Raw genomic sequence first — 23570 nt, 5'->3', positions numbered from 1 at the left:
CAGACCCCCTCCAACCACCCAGACCCCCTCCAACCATCCAGACCCCCTCCAACCATCCAGACCCCCTCCAACCATCCAACCACCCAGACCCCCTCCAACCATCCAGACCCCTTCCAACCATCCAGACCCCCTCCAACCATCCAGACCCCCTCCAACCATCCAGACCCCTTCCAACCATCCAGACCCCCTCCAACCACCCAGACCCCCTCCAACCATCCAGACCCCCTCCAACCATCCAACCACCCAGACCCCCTCCAACCATCCAGACCCCTTCCAACCATCCAGACCCCCTCCAACCACCCAGACCCCCTCCAACCATCCAGACCCCTTCCAACCATCCAGACCCCCTCCAACCATCCAGACCCCTTCCAACCATCCAACCATCCAGACTCCCTCTAACCATCCAGACTCCCTCTAACGATCCAGACTCCCTCTAACCACCCAGACCCCCTCCAACCATCCAACCACCCAGACCCCTTCCAACCACCCAGACCCCCTCCAACCATCCAGACCCCCTCCAACCACCCAGACTCCCTCTAACCATGCAGACCCCCTCCAGAGGGACACGGGAACATTCACTGTGTGCTGTCATATTAGGGCCGGGGGGGCGGTACCAGGTTAGCAGCCGCGGTCTCGTCTTCACCTTGTGAGTCTGTGTGTGTGTCAGATTTAGTGTCACAACAACAAGCGTGCAAGATGAAGTCAGGAAAGCTTACAAAGTGTGTGTTTGACATCACGATGTAGGGCTGCCGAGTTCGAAGATGGGTGTGGCCCGAGTGAGGGGGCTTGGAAATAGCCCCCCCCCCCCCCACTTTACGCCCCTGGCGCACATTTGTTTTTAGTCGCGTGCGTCATGGCTGCTGTAATCCCATTGCAAGATGCTCTCTAGTTGGAGACGTGTGGTTTTTTCCCCCTTGTACTGTAAAAAAATAACTCTTCTACAAATGCTACTTATTGTCTTATTAAAGGATTAAGCTGATGATGACTATGATTTATGGTTGGCTTGACTACTGTTGACAAAAGGCACTTAGACCTCCTGTGTGTAAGTCGCTGTAAAAAGATCAGATGATGTCATGTTAAAGTGCTGGTTGAATACAACACACAAAACGCTGGCCGGGGTGATGTGAGGCAACATCTGACTCATGCAGTGGCGGGTTCATTTCTTCTCCCACAGAACACTGAAGGTAAATATTTGGGTTGCTAGTCCAATCCCTTCAAGTGGGAGGCCATCTCTCTGGAGACGCATGCATCACACCGACATGAGCGCGCACACGCACACACACACACACACACACACTCTCTCTCACTCAACACGTGTGTGTACTTTCCGACATTGTCTGTATCCCTCTCATAAAAACATCATCATTCACCATCATCCACTGCTATTCATGACTCTCTCTCACGACTCCCACAGATACACACACATGCACACGCACACACACGTACACGCACACACACGCACACAGACGTACACACACACGCACGCACGCACACACACAATCCTGACCTCGCCCCATGACAAACTGATCTCTTCTCTCTTCCTTCCTGGTTGATGATGTCAGACCTTGTCACATGACCTTCAGGCAGTTTGTCCCTCTTTTATGAGCCACTCACTAAACCCAGGAGATGTTCTCTGAGCAGGAAGAGGCATTTTACACAGCAGCTCAGATGCTCATATAACCCGGGTCATATAATGGTACCTACACGGCATGTTTTACACGTCTGGCTAGTAGCGAGTTCCCAGTTCTAATCAAATCCCTCGAGAACCTTAACCCCTCCTCCTCCCCCCTGACCAGAGTAAACCCCCCCCTTCCCCCCCAAAATAAATATCCCCCGCCTGCCCAGCAGGGGGGCAGTATGGTGGCCGGTGCACAGTGCAGTGTGGGTGCTGCTATATGTTGCACAACCGCCTAGGGTGACCAGATCTGAGCAAACCTTAATGTGGGACAAAGACTATGTTTGTGTGGGACACGTTACCAATGCTGAGTAGGGCTGCAACTAACGATTATTTTCATTATCGATTAATCTGGATTATTTGAGACTAATCTATTAATCATTTGGTAAAAAAAAAAAGTTACCAAATGGTGAAAAATGGCGACCATTTCCCCCCCAAAGCCCAAGATGACATCCTCACATGTCTTCTTTTATCCTGAGCAACAGTCCACAACCCACAGATAGTCCGTCTGTCATAGAAGACTAAAAGACATCAGAAAGCCGGGACAAGACAATTTCTTCCCTTTAAAAATCTGTCTCTGTCTCTCAGTGGTTTGGGCTTGTGAAAATAGAGCCAATCAAAATGTGGGACATCATCTCAATATGTGGGACATGGGAAATGGCATGAAAATGCTGTGCAGTCCCACACAAAGTGGGACATCTGGTCACCCTACAACCCCCCGAGTAGCAATTAGCTGAGGTGTGTCTGTGAATCACACCAGTTAAAGTGCTGCTCGCATCCTGGGCCTCCTTCACCTAGAGACACCCCCCCACCCCACACACACACACCCCCAACCCCAACCCACCCCCACACACACACAGTTATGCAATAGGCTCATCCCTCACTTGTGCAGAAACTGGCGTGCGCTGCCGTGCAGCCGCAGCCATCTTGGCAACGTTCTCCCGAGTATCCGTGGATGTCAAAACTATGAATAAGCACGAATTAACTATCAGTCAAAATCACAGAGTGGGTTTCTCTTTACAGTTCTTCTGCCAGATATGGTTTTTGGACGAGCTCGATCAAAAGCAAACTAACAACTGCAAACGGTGCACGGGGGATATTCTTTACAGCACACGATACAATATAAACTGTTGGTGAAAAAAGAGAGAAGGAACAATAACAGATTCCACAAAAGCAGACATCCTGGCCATCCCAACTCACGGCTGGTTACAAGCCTGCAGTGACACTGATCTATCTATTTATCCAAGAGACTCAACTATGAAGAACTCTGGTGTTGGTCTCTGAGGGCTGGAAAATCCTCCTTCCTTGAGAGGAAACTCAAATGAGACTCGTGAACCTTCAACACTCCTGGCTTCTGAGGGTGGCGGCCTGAAGGTAGCGTTGCTCCTCACGGGGCATCATGGGGGTGATGAGACCTCAGCTTGCTGTTAGGAGAGCAGGCTCCTGTGCATGTGGGACCTCAGCTTGCTGTTAGGAGAGCAGGCTCCTGTGCATGTGGTAGCAATTTATATTCTCCCGCCCTCCTCTCCTCTACGCCCTGTGGGTCTCAGACTACACAGAACCCCGCTCAGAACCCACTCCCTTTTACCCTAAACCTCATCTGCCCACTCATGGAGCTGCAGCGGTGCCACGTTCCCCTCTTGGCACGGTAGGCAGCACCCCTCGTCCCATATAAAACAAAATGGGGCAGACAAAGTTTTGTTGTAAACAGTTTTGTTTATGGCAAAAAGCTCTGTAAACATGGTTCATGTCCTCAGGCCTCCTCTGGTTCATGTCCTCAGGTGGGCAATAAACAAGATGGTCGCCAATTGACTGACAACGATGTCATTTATCCAGGAAATCATAATTGAAATCTGACAAAGACAAGGTCAAAGAAGTTCAGGATTACCAGGGAGTAGTAATAGTTGGAAAAGAAAGCAAAGGTGATATTGTTAAGAAACTCTGCGATATCAACGGGCTGAGTGCAGGCAGCAAAAAAAGTTACATTTGATTTCATCAGCCCAAAAACGAGAAAAGCAAAAAGGCGTAATTTTTTAAGATTTTATTAAAATACGGTGTGGAGTTTAACCATCGGAAGTTACCATCACAAACATGATTGTTTCTAATAAAAAAGTAAACAAAACAAAAATAAAGCTTAAGAGCCTAGTTACAGGAGGGTTTTTTTTTTTTCTCTTTTTTTTTGTGGTTTTTGCAGTCTGGTGAAAGAAAAAACAAATCAATTAATTCACAATGAGTGAGTGAAAAAAAAAAACATGTTCACATGTTGTAAAAATACATTTCCCAATTTTAACATTACACACAGTCATCTTTCAAACAAACATTCGTCCAGTCATTCCTTGTTAGATGGTTAGATGTCAGTGCCAAAGAAAGAAAAGGGGAAAAAACACAAAAGAAACGTTCAGACCTGTTTGTGCACAAAGGGGGCGAGAGGGCGGAGCAGGAGGCTGTTGTACATTCTGAGGGTGGAAAAGCGGGCGAGGGACAGAGATAAGAGGGCGACTGCAGGAGGATATGTGTGCATTTGAACCCTGAGAGAGAGAGAAAAGTGACCAAATTCTGACCAGAATTTTCCGCTTTTTTTGACAGACCACACCAGTGTCCACTGTGGCCCCCCCACACCCCTCCTCACTGGGGCGCTGGCCACACCATGAAAGAAGCATTGAGAGCCCCGGTGTGTGTGTGTGTGTGTGTGTGTGTGTTGTCGGGCGGGTGTGTGTGTGTGTGTGTTGTCGGGCGGGGGTGGGTGGGTGGAGGGGTTAGGGGTGGATGGTAGCATTCTCACAACCAAGAGTGAAATATCAGCTGTGGCTTTGTGGGTGTAGACCGCAGCACTGTGCTTATCTGTTAGCCGACATGCCTGCAACGCACTAGCTGAGCTGACTTGAACTACAACACACTCGCTGAGCTGACTTGAACTAGTTGAAAATACAACAAAAACACCTCTTTTTCCTGCACAGTTCAGAAGTGACACTGGATTTGGGTGTGAGTGAGACAAAAATCCAAAGCAAACTTAAAACTAAAACAGAGTTGCTTCCTAGATGCACTTCCTAGATAGGCCTGTAGGGGGTGTGAGGTGCTTTGCAGAGGGGCCCTTGATGGCGACGGCCTGACCTCACCTGCTGTGGTCGACTGTGTTAAGGCAGTGAGTGGTTTCCATGGCGACTTTCTAAAATAGCTACTATTACAGGGAGCGATAAGGCCCAGAGGATAGCGGCCGGAGAGGACAGCTTCGACTAAAGATTAAAACAACAAAAACAAACAAAAGAAAGTAAGTCACAGATTTTCACAGGGAGAGGGATCTCTTATTTTCTCTGAAATGTTTCAGTACAACATGTAGAACACAGAGAGAGCAAAATTCATAAAAATGAAAATTCTACAATAAAACAATGTTTTTTTTTTTTTCATAACAGTGCACTGCTGAACTGAAAAAGGAAAAATATCATAGTTCATTCATCAACAGCAAATTTAAGATTACTATAATGCTCATAATTCCAAACTATGGGGGTTATTTTAAAAATATATACTCATCACATGACAGAGAGGAGCCTATAGCATCTCTGGACACGGACACGCTCCGTGTCGCTCATAGACTCTGGGGGGGAGGGGGAGGGGGAGGGGGACTGTACATCACTGGAAACTGACCACGACAAAATGGCAACTTGGGTTTCAACACTGTGGGGGCGGGGCCGCAGAGGGGGCGGGGACAACAAGATGACAAATTATTTAAGCCAATAGCATTTCCCATAACAAAAACTCACATGCACTACAGATAAGAGCAGCATGACATTTGGGGGGTGGGGGGGAGGGGGGTATAAAAAAATCCAAAACAGCAACAGCATCTAAATCTAACGTTCTACTCAAGAAAACTAGCGTCATGGCGACCGCCTTTACGTTGTTGTTTTTTTTCATTTTCATTCGCCAGTAATGGAGGTCGAAATATGTTAAGATCATCTAGAGTCTGACGGCTGAATTTAATCATGGAGCGGTGGCGAAGCGTTGTGCTCATTCTTTCCACAATGAGGGGGGAGAGCGGAGACAAAAGGCAAACAGAGACACACATGATGTTTTTGAAGCCTGAGAATTCAACAGTGACCTACAGCAAATCTACAAAGACTTCGTCAATTCATGGGGGGGGGGGGGGGGGGGGTCCTTTTCGTTGTATCGTCGTCGATGCTACAAGTTTCACACGAGCCTCCTGGTGAGGAAATAGCGCCTCCTGGTGAGGAGGAAAATAGCAAAGAAGTCATCTAGAAAATCTGTACAAAAAAGAAAACGGGTATGCACGGTACATTCAATATCTGTTACTGAGGTACTAGAGAGGTGTTCCCTCGACACCAGGGGGCGCCGGCGTTAAGAGTGACTCCGAGGGACTATTCCTTTGGAAAGACAACAGCTTGTTCACAACAGGGTGAGGGAACACACACGCGCACAAACACCCCCACACGCGCACAACACACACACACACACACACACCCCCACATGCGCACACACAAACACACACAGACACCCCCACACATGCACAAACGCACACGCGCACAAACACACACACACACACACCACTGTCATTAACAAAGCCAGCATGCAAGAACACTGCCCCCTTCCTCATAGGGAATCTAAAGACTACTCTGTTGTTCCAACTTGCTTAAAGGGATGGGTGGCTGCATACTGGGTCACTGAGCAGATGTGTAGGGTGGGCTGTGACAGGGGGAGAGGGCTGGTGGGCTGTGACAGGGGGAGAGGGCTGGTGGGCTGTGACAGGGGGAGAGGGCTGGTGGGCTGTGACAGGGGGAGAGGGCTGGTGGGCTGTGACAGGGGGAGAGGGCTGGTGGGCTGTGACAGGGGGAGAGGGCTGGTGGGCTGTGACAGGGGGAGAGGGCTGGTGGGCTGTGACAGGGGGAGAGGGCTGGTGGGGTGGAGTATAAAACAACACATGGCCGTAGTCGAGCCCTGGTCACCCATCTCGTTTTCTGAACGTGGGCAGTGTGATGATCGCGCGCGTTCCTCGTCACCGTCTCTCCTAAAGCTAAACCTTCAACTGCACATCTGTTTCCGTGAAACGAGCCGTCGTCGTCTGAACAGGGGGGTTACTACTCACTCACTGAATAATGCTGCAGCAGCAGCAGCAGCAGCTCTCTCAGCTCTGAGCATTCAGACAGTGCCCTCTGGTGGCAAGGCCCCTGCGGTGCACTGTGTTGTTTTTTTCCCCCCAGCTGCTGCATTTGAGTCCATGTGTGGGCGCGCTCTGTGTAAAAGACACCTCGAGACACGCACACACATCTTCAGCCATTTTGCATGAGATGGGAACCCAACGCCCAGGTGCACCCCCCCCCCCCCCCCCCCCCCCCGGGCCGAAGCACATGTAACTATAAAAAGGCATGGTAGATGTGACTACAGGGTCACAGCGAGCAGGAGGAGCTGAGGTTTGGATCTCAGGTAACAGACCATCAGTCTTCAGGACACGACTCGTGAGTTGAGAGCCGACTGACTGATCAGAAGAAGGAGACACGACATGCTCAGAACTGACAGCATCATGGATTCCCCCATACTGGGAAAGCAGACAACAGTACCAGGGGGAGAGGTCAGGGAGAGATGGGGTGTAAAAATAAAAAATAAAAAATAAAAAAATCTGGGGGTGGGGTTAGTCAGATGCCTGGTGGGGAGGACAGGATGTACTGTCTGTGATTCTGTCTTGTTTACTTTTATACACATGTTTTTTACCCGCGGCGAGAAAGAGGGAGGTGAGAGGAAAAAGAAGCGAAGAAGAAGAAGAAGAAGAACAAGAAAAGAGCAGTAACATCAGCCATTAATGTACATAGGGGGGGCGGGGCTTCAGCCTTCCTGCCTCTGCGCCCTCGACCGGTCAGTCCGAGCAGGACGGCAGGGCGAGGCTTCTTACCGCAAAGCCTCATCAGAAATGCTATTTTTACAAACAGACAAAAAAAACGATAACACCTAGAACCAGAACAGATCAACTTTCCATTAAAACAAAAACAGCCATCTAAGGAAATAAACCAATCCAAATATTGAATCCTTGAGAAGAGAGTTATTGCTGACATTGTGGGGGACTGAAGGGAGGGATGGCGTGAGGCGCTGGTTGGGCAGGAGGGGGGATTCGAGTGTTCTGGGGGGTTCTGGCAGTGGCGTGGATGACGGCGGGAAGGGGAGGTGGTATCTGTGGATGGGTCATTCCTGGGCTGGTTATCTGATCTGACAAACTGGACTGTGTAGATCCACATCAGGTCAAACTGGTGCTGCCACTGTCAATGTACTGGAGGGGGTGGAGCTGTGTCTGATGCCGGGCGCGTCAATGTACTGGAGGGGTGGAGCTGTGTCTGATGCCGGGCGGGTCAATGTACTGGAGGGGTGGAGCTGTGTCTGATGCCCGGGCGGGGTCAATGTACTGGAGGGGTGGAGCTGTGTCTGATGCCCGGGCGGGGTCAATGTACTGGAGGGGTGGAGCTGTGTCTGATGCCGGGCGGGTCAATGTACTGGAGGGGTGGAGCTGTGTCTGATGCCGGGCGGGTCAATGTACTGGAGGGGTGGAGCTGTGTCTGATGCCGGGCGGGTCAATGTACTGGAGGGGTGGAGCTGTGTCTGATGCCGGGCGGGTCAATGTACTGGAGGGGTGGAGCTGTGTCTGATGCCGGGCGGGTCAATGTACTGGAGGAGGGTGGAGCTGTGTCTGATGCCGGGCGGGTCAATGTACTGGAGGAGGGGTGGAGCTGTGTCTGATGCCGGGCGGGTCAATGTACTGGAGGAGGGGTGGAGCTGTGTCTGATGCCGGGCGGGTCAATGTACTGGAGGAGGGGTGGAGCTGTGTCTGATGCCCGGGCGGGTCAATGTACTGGAGGGGTGGAGCTGTGTCTGATGCCGGGCGGGTCAATGTACTGGAGGGGTGGAGCTGTGTCTGATGCCGGGCGGGGCTGTGAGGTGGTTTCCAGGGGTGACGGAATGTGTTGGCGACGGCGGAGGGGGCTATTGGTCGGAGGGGATGTCTCTGTCGGCCTCAGCCTTGCTGGGCTGCCCCGGGGAGGGGGCGTGGGGGGGGTGAGAGACAGGGGCGATGCCATGTGCCAGGGAGCCCGTCACCAGGCCTTCAACCCCTGGACCAGCTTGGAGGCCCCCTGCTGCTGCAACGCTGATCAGAGCTGCAGGAAATCTGAAGGACAGGAGGGACACACATCATATATAGCTGTTCAAAGATCTGCTCAGCAGTTACACTCAAGCATTCATTGAATGAGAAGCATTGCAGGGTGAGGGTACCCCCAGGGTTCTCCTAGTTCAATGAGTTCAATGATGACATTTGAATGCCAACCTCCCTGCTGCCATACTGGCAAAGGTATGAGCATACAATGGAAGAATCTGGATGGATTTTAAGCCCATAGAAAATAATGATTTGCCAAGTACTTGAATTTAATACATTTATATTATAATACTCACATTCATATTTAATTAGGCCTGCACGATATGAGGAAAATCTGCGATGTGCGATAACATTGTTCAATATAGCGATGACGATACGACTTGCGATAAATAAACAAATATTAAAGTATGCATATTAGCTATACAGTTCCTATGTCTTTCTGCTTTAATAATGCTAACATAGACCCCAAACACAGCCAATGCCCACTGAATAAAGAAATGAAATGCACACTGACTCTAGCTGAAACTACACACAGCGTGTTTGGGCTTTGGCAGAGGGGCGGAGCGCACTGTTGCAAGGGAAAGGTGTACGCTGGATTTACAACACAAGACAAAATGATCAGATGCTGAGTGGGAATGCATGACGCATGTACCGTAAATTGTATTGGTGTATAAGCCGCACCTGCAAAGTTGACAATTTTTTTCTTATATAAGCCGCACCGGACTATAAGCCGCGGGTGTTTTAATGTTTTTATTTTATTTTATTTTATTTTTTATTTATTGTGTTTTAATGTTTAATTACCATATGTAAGGGTTCATGCACAGAGGGGATTGTCGGGAAAGAGATGGCTGTTTGAGGAAGCTCCCATTTATTAACATTTCAACAAAACAACATAACACAACACCACCTGTGTTGTTATTTACAGTGCACACAGTGTCATACAGTGTGGTGAAAAGAGGGCAAGAGAGGAAATTAAAACAGAAGTGGATTTATAGTTAGAAAGAGTGCTAAAAAAAGAGAGATTTTTTTTTTTTTTGGAAAAAATCCATAGATAAGCCGCACCGTTATATAAGCCGCAGGGGCCAAAAAAGCCCAAAAAACGGGAAAAAAGGTGCGGCTTATAGTCCAGAATTTACGGTAAATAAAACCACTTTTGTTATTCATTGCGTTTCAGGCAGTTTTTGCGATGTGTTTATTGCGCATGTTCATATTGCGATGACGATGAAAATACGATTCATTGTGCAGCTCTATATTTAATACACAATAACTTTGTGAGGGGTGTGTGTGTATTCTAATAACATAAAATGAAAAAGGTGTGTATTTGTCGCATTAAGAGCCCCACCCCTCTCCATGGCCTCACATAGTGCCTTTTCTTCAACTTCTATTCATCTCTCCTAGGGGTATAATATATATATATATATATAGATTAGGGGTGTCACGGTACACAAAAGTCACGGTACGGTACGTACCTCGGTTTCGGGGTCACGGTTCGGTACGAATACGGTACAACGGAGAAAAAAAGCAACAAATCCCAAATTCTGTTTTTTTCCCTTTGAATTTTTCTGAATTCTGTGTTTTGCTTTTTATGCTCATTTTACCAGCAGAAATAGTGTCTAATAAGTGGGAATGAATAAATGTCCACAATTTAATAAGATCTAGGCAATCCACACAAAAAGGTTTTACTCTAGAGCAGCGATTTTCAAAGTGTGGGGTGCACCTCCTTCTCAGATGTCTGTATTCCAGCTGTTTGACAGGGCAAAGGCATTTCCCCCCAACTTTAAATCTTTATTGCACAAGTTTGTGAACAGAGCGCATGTGGAGTAGCCTAATACTCCCACCCACCCCTCCCCCACTGTAGTTGTCAGACAGCGGGGTGGGTTTCACTTTCCCAAGTAAGTACGCTAATGTTATTGGATGCGAGTTTTGTTTACCATAATGATTACGTTCGGTCATCATAATGGATTATTGGAAAATGGCCGCATCTTGCTTGTCATCTCACACGATGTTCAGGAAGCTGCTTGTTTCCAAGTTAACAGCTATGTCAGTGTTGTGTAACGTGTAGCTGTGACGTGCAACTATAAAGGACTAAAGGAAAGTCCTTTATAGTTGTGCATCGCAGCTACGTAACGTTAATTAATGTAATTAGCAAGCTTACCTCGTTGACAGAATTTGCAAAACAGCTTATCGCCTGAGTCATAAAAGTCATTAGGATACTGCTCTGCACTCGCTTTTTTGACGACGGTAAAGGGGGGAGCAGCTGGACGCTTCAATATTGTTGTGGTTTAGTAGCATGGAAGCTACGGCTTGTAAACACGCTGGAGCGACCCCCCAGTAATGTTTCCTCTCCACAAAACGTTTGAATGCCGATTTCTATGGTCCTTGTGTTGTTTTGGTGTCTTCTCCTGTGGCGATTATGGTGTTCAAACAGCGTTTAGGTGTATTCGTCGTGTCCCCTCACGCAAAGAACCGTGACGCCCATACTGTGACTTCACGGGACGAATACATGCACCCCGGTTAGCACTATCTCCACATCAATGAATCCATGCACCCCGGTTAGCACTATCTCCACATCAATGAATACATGCACCCCGGTTAGCACTATCTCCACATCAATGAAAGAGCCTATGCTGTCCTGTAAAAGCTTTTGCTAAACGATTAATTAAGAGATTTCACCACCGTTTACCTTCTTTTTTTGCAGCCTTGCCAGACTTTTATTTTGAAATGAAAAAATGCACTTCGGCAACAAGACTGGAGATTAAATTGCGCCGAGTTTCACAGAACTTGATTATTTACGTTATTGGGAATTTGAAATAACTGACGAAGAAAAGAGCAGAGTGCAGCCAGACCCCCCCTTTGAGAACTGTGCAGATAAGTCTGTTAGCAAACTGTCAAAACTGAACTGAAAGCTAACATTAGCGATGAGGCTAATGTACTGTATCTTGATCAAAAGGCTCGTTTGAGATGCCTACCTGCTTGAGATGTTTGAGATGCCTACCTGCTTGAGATGTTTGAGATGCCTACCTGCTTGAGATGTTTGAGATGCCTACCTGCTTGCCTGGAAAAGAGATGAGAGCAGCAGAGTGCAGTCAGGCCCAACACTACCAGGTGCACACGCAGCGCTCTCAGAAGACTCACACCGTTTGCCAGTGACAGTCGGCTCAGTTGACATTTTTCAAGTGGAAAAAATACCCAACTTCGTCCGGGGAGGGTTTCTGTTAGTCCCAAATATTAGGGGTGCTCCAAAAAATCGATTCTTGAAAGGATCGCGATTCTTAATGCCACGATTCCTGGATCGATTCCAAACTCCCAAGAATCGATTCTTCTTCGTATTGTACGTATTACAGTGCACCTGAACGCAACATGCGAGATACCGGCTGAATAAGTGTCCAAATGTTCATGTCATTTGTGTACTGTACTGCCACGGTGCCACCACCTCTTGCACTTAAGAACTCTGGTTAATGTATTCCCCCTCAAAATCTATAAATCCTTCTCAAAGTCTACAGATCCCCCCCAGCCTATAAATCCATCTTATCTGAAGAACATAAAGGGGGAATTCCCCCCTAGTTTGCTAAATGAATGTAGGCCCTGGCTGTAATACTTCAGAAGTTGAATTTGAAGTTCAGCATTAACACATTCACTGCCAGCCGTTTTTTTTTTTACTGTAGGTAGCTTCTGCCAGAGGGTTTTTTTGAGGATTCTGGCTCATTTTACAAGAGCCGAGGATTATTTTCTGCTTGGACTTTGTGAACACAAAGTTCACAAAAGTACTAATAGAATGTGTGCTTTCTCTGTCTAAAAGAGTTAGTTTGTAGAGTTAGTAGTTATGTAGATATTAGCCGTTGAGTACAGCATGGTTTCAGCGTCTGAGACTGAAAGCTGAGATAATCGCAGTTTTGTGAAATTCAATCAAACAGGCAGAACAGTCACTTTAACCATTTATTTTTGGCATCAGTGAGAGATCAGACATCTAAACAATATAGTTCTGAACGCCCTCTCCTTCAAACTCCTCCCTCCGTGGGCGTGTCTGGTGGCTTTCAGCAGCGCGTTTGTCACAAGCAGTTTCTACTGCCTGTCTGAGCAGTGAGCAGCCTCCCTCTCCCTGGGAGTGTGGATGGGGCTCACTCGTTTCTTGGGTTTGAGAGCTTTGATGAAGCTTTGTGCGATTCTAGGCTTTATGCTGCGTGTTTCAAAGTGTGTTTTCCACCCAGTCTATTTTTGGAACCCCCCACCATTGTGCGCCCGTGTGCGCCAGCGTGAAAGCGCTTTCGCCTACAGTATGAGAATGAGGCTCGTTCGTTTCTGGGTTTTCGGTTGAGAAACCCCAAGAAACGGGGTTTCTTTTGCGATTGTGGTCTTATTTATGCTGCGTGTTTCAAAGTGTGTTGCACCCATAATCTATTATGCAAATTTGCAATCCCGCACCGCCAGCAATCAGCGCGAAAGCGAAATCGTTTTCGCCAATCCATTTTACAGTAGGAGAATGGTTTCATCGCGCGTTCCCCTGCAGTTTTGGCTCGACTTTTCCTAGAATGGAGAGCACTGTCGCCACTTAGTGGGTCGGTGGAATGGGTTGTACACGTTCGGTGGCTCCAATATTTTTATAGGAGACGTGGGGGGCGTTGATCAACGTCCCACCGTCAATTTTTTTTTTTTTTTTTTTTTGACGACTCAACTCGTCATTGGCAGTCAACCGTTGGATTTTTTTTGACGACTCAACTCGCCATTGGCAGTGAACGTGTTAATACATTTGTCATTTTTGTCTTAGATTTACCTTTGTGTGTTATTGCAATATAAAACTACATAATTGAGAATCGATTCTAGATTCTGGAATTGAGAATCGTTGGAATCGAGAATCGATTCTGGAATCAGATCGTGACGCCAGGAATCCGAATCGGATCGGATCGTGGCTTAGCCGGATCGGAGCACCCCTACCAAATATCCTATAATAAGAACGCGAAGTGTCTGTGTGTGTGTGAGTGTGTGTGTGTGAGTGTGTGAGTGTGTGAGTGAGTGAGTGAGTGTGTGTGTGAGTGAGTGAGTGTGTGTGTGTGTGTGAGTGAGTGAGTGTGTGTGTGTGTGTGTGTGTGAGTGAGCAGAATTATGTTTGACCACAGCTAGGCCATTTTACGTGCGATCGCGCTGAATCTTTGCTGGATTTTTTGATTCGGTAATTAGGGCCGATTAATGGCTGAATGTGCAGATTATTGGCTGAATGTGCAGATTGATGGCTGAATGTGCAGATTAATGGCTGAACTTGGCCATCCTGCACAATGGCCGTGCAAATCAACCGGGGGCGGAGCTCCCACAGTCGGGCTGCAGTTGAGGCAAATCATATTCTTTTTTAATGCGTTTCACAAATCCGATCGCCGCAGTTCTTTGTATGTACATCAAACACATATGCGCATGTTTTTGTATCCGCTGGGGGGCTATTTTCGACTAATTTTAAGACATTTATGGGTCTGCGGAAATGTCTGTCGCCGCTGGCCAGCACAGAGTCCATACGGGTTGGGCGTGCAGCGAACGCAACATTTACAATCGATACACTGCACGGGTATTCCGCTAGTATATTAAAACAATTTAAGACATCTGTAAACAAAATTCAATCATTTGTAAACGAAATTCAATATTTTTAGGGCCTTATTTTGAGAATATTAAATTTGTGCTTTTTTAATACTCTTGAAGACCCCGTGGGCACCCTGTCTGCATTGAGTCTAAAGCCATGTTTAGCCATCAGTTACTACCCTTGTTAGCCGGTCTAGTTCTCTCCTCTCACCTGTAGGCGGTGGTGGCTCACCTGTAGGCGGCGGTCGCTCCGTTGAGTTCTGGGTGGCTGGGTGCCTCCATGCTGGGCCACTGAGAGGCTGCCATCAGATACTCCTTATTCACACAGTTCTTCAGGCTGTCAGGGATCCGGCCTAGAAGAACAGGACCAACAGCATTAGCACTCTGAAGAGCTTCTCTAGAAGAACAGGACCAACAGCATTAGCACTCTGAAGAGCTTCTCTAGAAGAACAGGACCAACAGCATTAGCACTCTGAAGAGCTTCTCTAGAAGAACAGGACCAACAGCATTAGCACTCTGAAGAGCTTCTCTAGAAGAACAGGACCAACAGCATTAGCACTCTGAAGAGCTTCTCTAGAAGAACAGGACCAACAGCATTAGCACTCTGAAGAGCTTCTCTAGAAGAACAGGACCAACAGCATTAGCACTCTGAAGAGCTTCTCTAGAAGAACAGGACCAACAGCATTAGCACTCTGAAGAGCTTCTCTAGAAGAACAGGACCAACAGCATTAGCACTCTGAAGAGCTTCTCTAGAAGAACAGGACCAACAGCATTAGCACTCTGAAGAGCTTCTCTAGAAGAACAGGACCAACAGCATTAGCACTCTGAAGAGCTTCTCTAGAAGAACAGGACCAACAGCATTAGCACTCTGAAGAGCTTCTCTAGAAGAACAGGACAAACAGCATTAGCACTCTGAAGAGCTTCTCTAGAAGAACAGGACCAACAGCATTAGCACTCTGAAGAGCTTCTCTAGAAGAACAGGACCAACAGCATTAGCACTCTGAAGAGCTTCTCTAGAAGAACAGGACCAACAGCATTAGCACTCTGAAGAGCTTCTCCCAAAGCAGTACAGGATTCACTCTACTGGCCTACATCCTTTTCCTGGCCTGCCTGACTATGGTTTTTTATTTGGTTTCTCTAAAACAACAAGCACAGATGGTGTACATCCCATGGTGTCCACCAGGACGCCACCTCAGGCGGCGACCCTCTGACTCGCGATGGTACAGCCATGGACGAGTCTCAATACTGTATTTAGGAAATTCTCAGAAATGGACGAGCTGAGCTGACGTTCAAATATGGCCGTCTAGCTGTCAACTCGAGGCTCACGTTGAAGAATAATTCAGGTTGTAGCTTGACTTTTGAATTGAATTGAATTTTTTATTTGTCTCGAACAGAAATTAAAAACACATTAATTTACAAAACAACATATTATATGTCCGAGAAGGGACAGAAAGAAGCCATGCTTATCTAGTCCTGCCCCTCCTTACTACTTCATTAGATAAGGTTTAAATAATAATAGCTGCTTTACAATACAAAACAGATAGCCTACCAGCCTACCAGAGGCAATCCAACTTAATGCTACGAAATGTAAAATAAAATATACTAAGTAAGTGCAATACTCGTTTTTCAAGCTCTCTCTTATACATGTCCATGATTGATAGTTTATAGATTCTTTTAGAATTTCCTATATGATTACTCCTTTTGATTATTTCGTCCAAGCCATTCCAAAGCAGCACCCCACAAACAGAGATGCACATGCTTTTTCGAGTTGTGCGAACCTTTGGTTGTTTTAAGTTCAGTGATCCTCTTAAATAGTAACCCCCATCTCTACCAGAGAACATGTGTTGAATGTTTTCTGGCATCATCTTGTTAATAACTTTAAACATAATTTGCCCCGGTTTTATATTTGACCATATCCATGAACTTCAGAGTGTGAGATTTTAAGACACACACACCCGCAGAGGGGGAGAGAGTGTGTGGGTGTGTGTGTGTGTGTGTGTGTTAAATATGTACAGATACGGGCGTAACCTCCTTTCTCCTCCAGCCTGGTTTCTAGCTGCAGTACGTTTGCATATTGTCATATCGTACAGTAATGTGGGAATTAGGAATAACGTACGTGGGATGATAAATCACACCTCCTGTGCATCAATCAGGCATATTATATCTAGTGGTGCCATGCGTAGGAATACCATGGCTGCTTTGTCTTTTTGTTTTGTTTTGAAGGGGCAATACTTCTACACACAATATAGGTTTATTATAGCCTGATATCAGCCAAAACTCTCAGTGGAGTGGGCAGATCCAGGCATTATAGCAACGACTGAATGAGAAATGTTAGGCTACAGCTACTGGAATTATTGAATGATCAAAATGTTATGTTCATATGAGAGAGAGAGAGAGAGACACTGCTACATTGAAAACCAACTGAGAAATTCACAGTTGTGTTTGCGATAGCAAGAAATGTGCAGACTGGCAGGCCAGCACGTTCTCATGTCTTAACAGAATGCATCCAAGTCCAAGTCTGAGTCAGCAGTACCTCAAGTCCAAGTCTGAGTCATCAGTACCTCAAGTCCAAGTCTGACTCATCAGTACCTCAAGTCCAAGTCCAGTCACGAGTCCTGAAAAGTGGACTCGATGCCGAGTCCTGGACTCGTGCGTGCATGCGTGTGTGTGTGTGTGTGTGTGTGTGTGTGCGTGCATGCTTTGTGTGTGTGTGTGTGTGTGCGTGTGTGTGTGCGTGCATGTGTGGTAGTCTTACCGGTGATGGCACGGCGCACCTCTCTGGCTGCCTCCTCGCGAGCCTCCACAGACGCCTGCTCACTGTACCAAGATGTGTGCGGGGTACAGATCAGGTTGGGGGCGTCCTTCAGAGGGCCTGTCGAAAAACTACAAATGGAGGGAAAGAAGGTGTTAAAGAAGGCAGTAAAGGTGCGTTCACACCGACCTATTAAAGTTTTTCGCTGGCATCGAGGTTACATACAAAGTCAATGCAAACGAGCGATTGAGCGTATATTCGCCTGGGAGAAAAATCACTGGGCGTCCGAGCGACAGAGACAGAGCGATAGGGAGAAAATTTGCTCGTCGCCCCAGATGAAATATCCCAACTCGAGCGAAATTACGCTGGCATCAGTCGCTCGCTGTTCAACGCTGATTGGCTGCCGTGTGAGAGTGAGTCAAGGATCACACTGGCTTGGAACAAACCGCTGGTTTATTGTGTGGCAACAAACCACATTGACAGACTGACAGCTGACATGAAGTGAAGTCTGTACTACCGGTATAGAGCTCGCATTAGGAGCACGCTGATAGGCTTAGCTTGTAAACAACTGCGGTGGCTCGTAGTGGACAAACATCATGACATTGCGTAACGTTATAGCCCCCACATCCGTCAATTCTTGTGGCTGTTGATGAGCGATTTAAACAGAGCGACAGAACGATTCCAAAGAGTTGAATCGAGCGACAGAGAGAAAAATAAATATCTCGGTGTGAACACAGTTTAAAGGGGGACTCACCCCCCCAGATTTCTTGCAAAATGGTATTCTACTTGATTTGAAAACTCTGCAGGCAAGATGGCCGCCTATACTCCCTTCTGTACCCTGGCAGAATAAACTATCATAAGTTGGCCAATAAATATGTAAGATACAAAATAAAACAAATTGTAATGTCTTTATTTGTTGTAGAATGCAGAGGACATGCAACTGTTTAGTTAAACTCGCATTCCAGGAATATTGTATTTATTGCGCTTTGCGCCAAAACACAATCGATTTGGGGGTGGAACACGCGAGGATTGGCCAACGCCAACGCCCAGAACTGTCAAATCAAATCATCGACAGAGACGCTATGGCCCGCCTCCCAGTATTTTCAGTGTATCAGAGATAGAGAACGATAAATGATAAATATAGCCACGTTATAAACAACAAACTAATGCTGGTGATCCGTATGGAAACTGTTACTCGAAATGGTTAAAAGTTATATCAATTTGGTCATTCAGTGGCGTTTTACTGCCATGAAACATAACTAACTAGCGGCTAATATTAGCCACAGTAGGCATTACCCATGGATGCATTGCTCTTAAAGGGCTCGCGCCGCGTGAACTACAGTAATCACATGGGGGGGGGGAATCACATGAGTGGGGCACGCGCAAATACCACCGTGACGTCACGATGTACCAAATCTCCCATTCATTTGAGGGCACACAAAAAGCAGGTTTGGCGTGGCTCTGCTGTGTCTGGGTTACCTGAAGGGTTCTGTCTCGTGGACGTCCAGGGCGGCCCCTCGTATCCGGCCCTCCTTCAGGGCCTGAGCCAACGCTTTCTCGTCCACTAGACCCCCTCTGGATGTGTTCACCAGAAAGGCCCCCTGACGCATCTGCAGCACAGAGTGAACACTTAGATCATGTGACAACAACACATCTGCAGCACAGAGTGAACACTTAGATCATGTGACAACAACACATCTGCAGCACAGAGTGAACACTTAGATCATGTGACAACACATCTGCAGTAGGGATGGGCATCGAATTTCGAATTTTCGAATAATCGTTGTTATTATCAAGGTCGACTTTTATTATTGAAATTCGAAATTCGAAAAAAAAAAAAAAAAAAAATTTTTTTTTTTTTTTTTTTTTTTTTTGAGTGAAATGTTGCATTGTCTCCCCTGATTCTAAGTACCGGTATAGTCAAATCGCTATAAGCATTTTAAGCAAGGTTTATGGAAAAATGAATGGCGGATGAAATCCCATGAAGAGGGAGAGGGGGTGACTTTGGCACCCCTTTGGCACTCAGACCTGAGCCTACTAAATATTTAATGAACCACAACCACTCATGATTGTCAAAACTGTTTTTTATTTTCGAAAATGTCAATGTAAAAAAAATTAAAAATGTAAAAAAAAAAAAAAAAATTTTTTTTTTTTTTTTTTTTTTTTACATTTTTTTATTTATTTTCGAAATTCGAATTAAATTCGAATTTGGCCAGCGAATTTCGAATAGTGTTTTTGCTAGAAATGCCCATCCCTAATCTGCAGCAGAGTGAACACTTAGATCATGTGACAACAACACATCTGCAGCACAGAGTGAACACTTAGATCATGTGACGACACATATTCTGAGACAGAAAAACAAACGCCAATATTAGCTACATACAAACATAATTATGCTGGTGGACTGGGTGTGTGTCTGTCCTAGGGATGTTCATCAATTATCGAAAATCGATAATCGATCGTTAAGGATTGGAATCGATCCTGTGGCATTTGGATCGATTTTTTAATTATTAAAAAAAAAAAAAAAAAAAAAAATTTTTTTTTTTTTTTTTGGACTAGGTTTGGGTGGAATTCGTTCCTCCTCGCCCACTCCATTGCACAGCCGACTAACGTGAGGTGGAGCTTCATATAGTCTCTAGTTTTCTGGCTGGGCACGGGCCTTTGTGCCAACAAAACTGTTTTAAACATGAGAAATTCACACCGGCATGCGCCGGGGACAGCAGTGTTGGAGAGGAGACACATTGAAATAAAGAGTTCATTGAGGAGAACACGTTGTCTTTCGTATTTTCTGCCATAGGCATTCATTTTGTTAAAAAAAAAAAAAAAAAAAAAAAAAAAAAATTGAAAATATTGAAAATTTTCTAAGTATTAATAAAATCGATAATCGATAATTGATCGTTAATTCTCACCGATTATCGATTTTGGAAAATTTTCAAAATGAACATCCCTAGTCTGTCCTGTCCCCATAAAACATTGTCCCTTTGCTGTCAATTATGTTGTCTCGAATATTTACAAATCATCTATCTCACAAATCACAAAGAAAGTAGCAGCAGAAGGACGGGAGACAACATCATTTGAACATTTATTAATGAATTCACATCATGCACTATAGTGCAGTCATTAGCTGAGTTTCCATCAAAGTATTCTTATGAGAATTATAATCCCTCACATTGGAAAGGCTGAATGGAAATAAGTGTAATTTGATGGAAACAATTGTTGGAATAAATCATCTAGTATAGAGACCTCTTCCATTTCCTTGTGAAAGTTCATCAACCCAGTTGATCGAAACACAGTTTTTGTTATGTTTACTCAAAAGTTCAAGTTCATTTGGTGACTGGATGTAAACATGGGTTATGATCATGCTTGAGAGAAACGGTGTTATGATTAGGGCTGTCACGATCTCGATTCAGATCGAGAAATCAATCGAAATGAGTGTTCGATTTCGATCATCGAACTGAAAGGCAGGATCGCGATTCTCCCAGACCAGTATTATTTCCCCCTCTCCACCCCACTTGCACGTGTCCGAAAGTAAAAACAAACACACCCTTTAAATGATTACACATTGAGGGAGGCGGAGCGTCACAGCAGCTGCCTGCCTCGGCCTATGGCCTCAGGCTGTTTATAAGTTTGTCGTTCTATTCGCAATGCGAGACAAATATTCGTCCTCTGCTGTATGCACATTACAACATGTCGGAGATAGGCAGCAGGGCTGGACTTCTGGACTTCAGGGCTGGAAGGTGGACTTCACCTCGCCAAAGCCGGGGTGCGCCGTGGGCGCTGCGCCGTTCTCCCCCCAGGGCCAAGGTAGCAGAGAGGAGCCAGTGAGTGGAGCGAGCAGCACCCAGGGGCAAGGTAGCAGAGAGGAGCCAGTGAGTGGAGCGAGCAGCACCCAGGGGCAAGGTAGCAGAGAGGAGCCAGTGAGTGGAGCGAGCAGCACCCAGGGGCAAGGTAGCAGAGAGGAGCCAGTGAGTGGAGCGAGCAGCACCCAGGGGCAAGGTAGCAGAGAGGAGCCAGTGAGTGGGGCGAGCAGCACCGTTCTCCAACCAGGGGCAAGGTAGCAGAGAGGAGCCAGTGAGTGGAGCGAGCAGCACCGTTCTCCCACCAGGGGAAAGGTAGCAGAGAGGGGCCAGAGTGGAGCGAGCATCAGCGTTTTCCCCCCAGGGGAAAGGTAGCAGAGAGGAGCCAGTGAGTGGAGCGAGCAGCACCCATCCAGCTGCCTCTATGCTCAGCTGCCGCTCCTCTTTCTCTCTTGAAGTTACTGCTACATTCTTCCAGATTTAGGTTTGAATGAAATAAATTGCGTTTTGTTCTTTAAACTGGGCCGACTCCACTCTCCTCCGCTCCTCTCTCTTGTCATCAAGGCTCTGACAAACGCTCACTACCTGCGTTGCTTTTGAGATCTGCTTTTCTCTCCCTCTCTCTCTTCACAATGATGACGGCTGAATTGCCGAAATTGTCAGAGTCCGAGCCGGGTGTGCTAACGATGACTGGCAGAAGTGAGATCGTTATTTTTTAACGTGCTCAATTCCGAACTTGGTGTGTAGAGTGACTATGTCCACATGTTTGTTTACTTGGTTGTCCGATCAGTTATATCTTTTGTTGATTGTCCTGAAATGCTTTGCCAATTTTGTTACATAGCCTACATGCCAACTAATTATTTATAATCATTTATTTGGTATTATTGACAGAATGGCAGTGTGAGTTCTTTTCATACAGAGTTATAATATGGAGATCATGGATGGATTTATTATTGCACTTTAAATAAATCATTTAGGTTTGACCATATATAATGTGGTAAATAAATGACAGTTTAGCAGGGCATAAAACCAATGATATGTTGCTGTAAATCAAGACTTGAGTCTAACAAAGGCATAGCCGTCAGTGCTGTGAAAAATAGATATATATATATTATGTAGAATGTAGAATCGAAAGTCAAATCGAATCGTGGATTTGGAGAATCGTGACCCCCCTAGTTCTGATCATGCTTGAGAGAAGCAGGGTGTGATGTCCTTCACACCTGTTTGATGGTGAAGTCGTTGATGAGGTGGTGGTTGTGCTCGTTGAGGCTGCAGTGGAGGGAGACACAGTCAGAGTGGATGAGAAGGTCCTGCAGGGTGGCCATGCGCTGGAGGCCCAGCGAGCGCTCCACGCCGTCGGGCAGGTAGGGGTCGTAGAAGATCACGCCGAAACCAAACGCCTTGGCTCGCAGGGCCACGGCCTGGCCAACACGCCCTGGAAGGAAGAGAGGGTTTAGGGTTAACAACAGCCACTGTGCTGCCCGGGCTGGAGCCAACCAGCATCAACCATTCACTGAAGCAGAAGAAGCAACACAGACCCTCCACCATGTTGCTGGTCAGACGACCATCATCTTTCAGCTTGGATCAGGCACACTCATCGGAGATTCCCTAAAGCAGAGGTTCTCAAATGTTTTTCAGCCAAGGACCCCTTACAAGATAGAAAATATACCGGGGACCCCCTCGTTCTGATTTGTGATTTTGGGCTAAGCTTAATTGTTTCCACGGTAACGTGCTTGACTTTTAATTTGATAGGTTTGTTATTAGAATGTAATCCATGAACCATTTTAGATTTAAAGCATAAACTATTTTCGTTGAACTATGAAGATTTTGCAAAAAGATATATATATATTTTTGACCAAGGGAGGGAGTTCGTTCCACCATGTCGGTGCCAGGGACGAAAAAAGTCTCGAATGGGACGCGCGACTATTGACTACATGTAGTGGTGGAGGGGCGAGGCATCCAGCACTAGTGGAGGGGTGAATCTAGGGAGCGGTGTGAGGGCTGGAATCTGACGGATGCATCAGATGAATATGCCATATCTTTTGGCCAAAAAGATATATAAAAAATTAAAAAATAAATATATATTTTTTTTTATTACATTACGTCATTTAGCAGACACTTTTGTTTTGTCCAAAGCGACTTACAATATCACAATTTGTCAACAGTACAGAAAACCACTATGCAACACAATCAATGACAGCCAAGATATTTTGATAGACTAGCACCATGTAGGAAGTAGTTTGAGAAGGAATAAGTATCATGTAGCATTTAAAAAAAAAAAAGAATTACTTGCAAACTTTTCGCGGACCCCCTGGCAAAGTGCCACGGACCCCTGGGGGTCCGCGGACCCCCATTTGAGAACCACTGCCCTAAAGCACTTCAGCACACGATTCATCTTTGGTCTACTATGTCAATAGGCTCTTTTCACAGCAACCTTTTGAAGTGCTAAAGTAGGAAGGAAGTTAAGCAGGTGTAACCAATGACATTAATGAGGGCTCTGGCACTGGAACACCTAAACAGAATGGAACCATAATTAATGGTGTTGGTTACACTCAGGGCCCGAAATGAACACCCGCCAAGCGTGACGCTCAGGGGGTCTACCTGCCACGTGGCGGGTCCCAAAATAGTCCTCATGTCAAA

The 23570-nt window shown here is 46.3% G+C and overlaps 1 protein-coding gene across 3 annotated transcripts in view; it reads right to left on the bottom strand.

Annotated features, from left to right (window-relative positions):
- Positions 1 to 8408: 8408 nt before the first annotated feature.
- The window catches only part of ctbp1l (C-terminal binding protein 1-like), a 43037-nt gene continuing 27875 nt past the window's right edge, over positions 8409 to 23570 (bottom strand). For 2 of the 3 annotated variants that reach the window (XM_083651524.1, XM_083651525.1), the window contains 5 exons: positions 22151 to 22365; positions 18613 to 18743; positions 17137 to 17264; positions 14593 to 14734; positions 8703 to 8834 (listed from right to left, as the gene is read on the bottom strand). In XM_083651524.1, coding sequence (XP_083507650.1) covers positions 14610 to 14734; positions 17137 to 17264; positions 18613 to 18743; positions 22151 to 22365 — 599 coding nt within the window. In that variant the 3' untranslated portion in view covers positions 8703 to 8834; positions 14593 to 14609. Of the gene's footprint in view, positions 8835 to 14592; positions 14735 to 17136; positions 17265 to 18612; positions 18744 to 22150; positions 22366 to 23570 lie in introns of all 3 variants that reach the window. The other variant, XM_083651526.1, reaches the window with a different exon arrangement.

This window comes from Poromitra crassiceps (assembly GCF_964638095.1).
Source record: "Poromitra crassiceps genome assembly, chromosome: 15".
Lineage (NCBI taxonomy): Eukaryota > Metazoa > Chordata > Actinopteri > Beryciformes > Melamphaidae > Poromitra > Poromitra crassiceps.
Note: the sequence above shows the minus strand (reverse complement) of the source record. Positions and strands in the feature narration are given on the sequence as shown.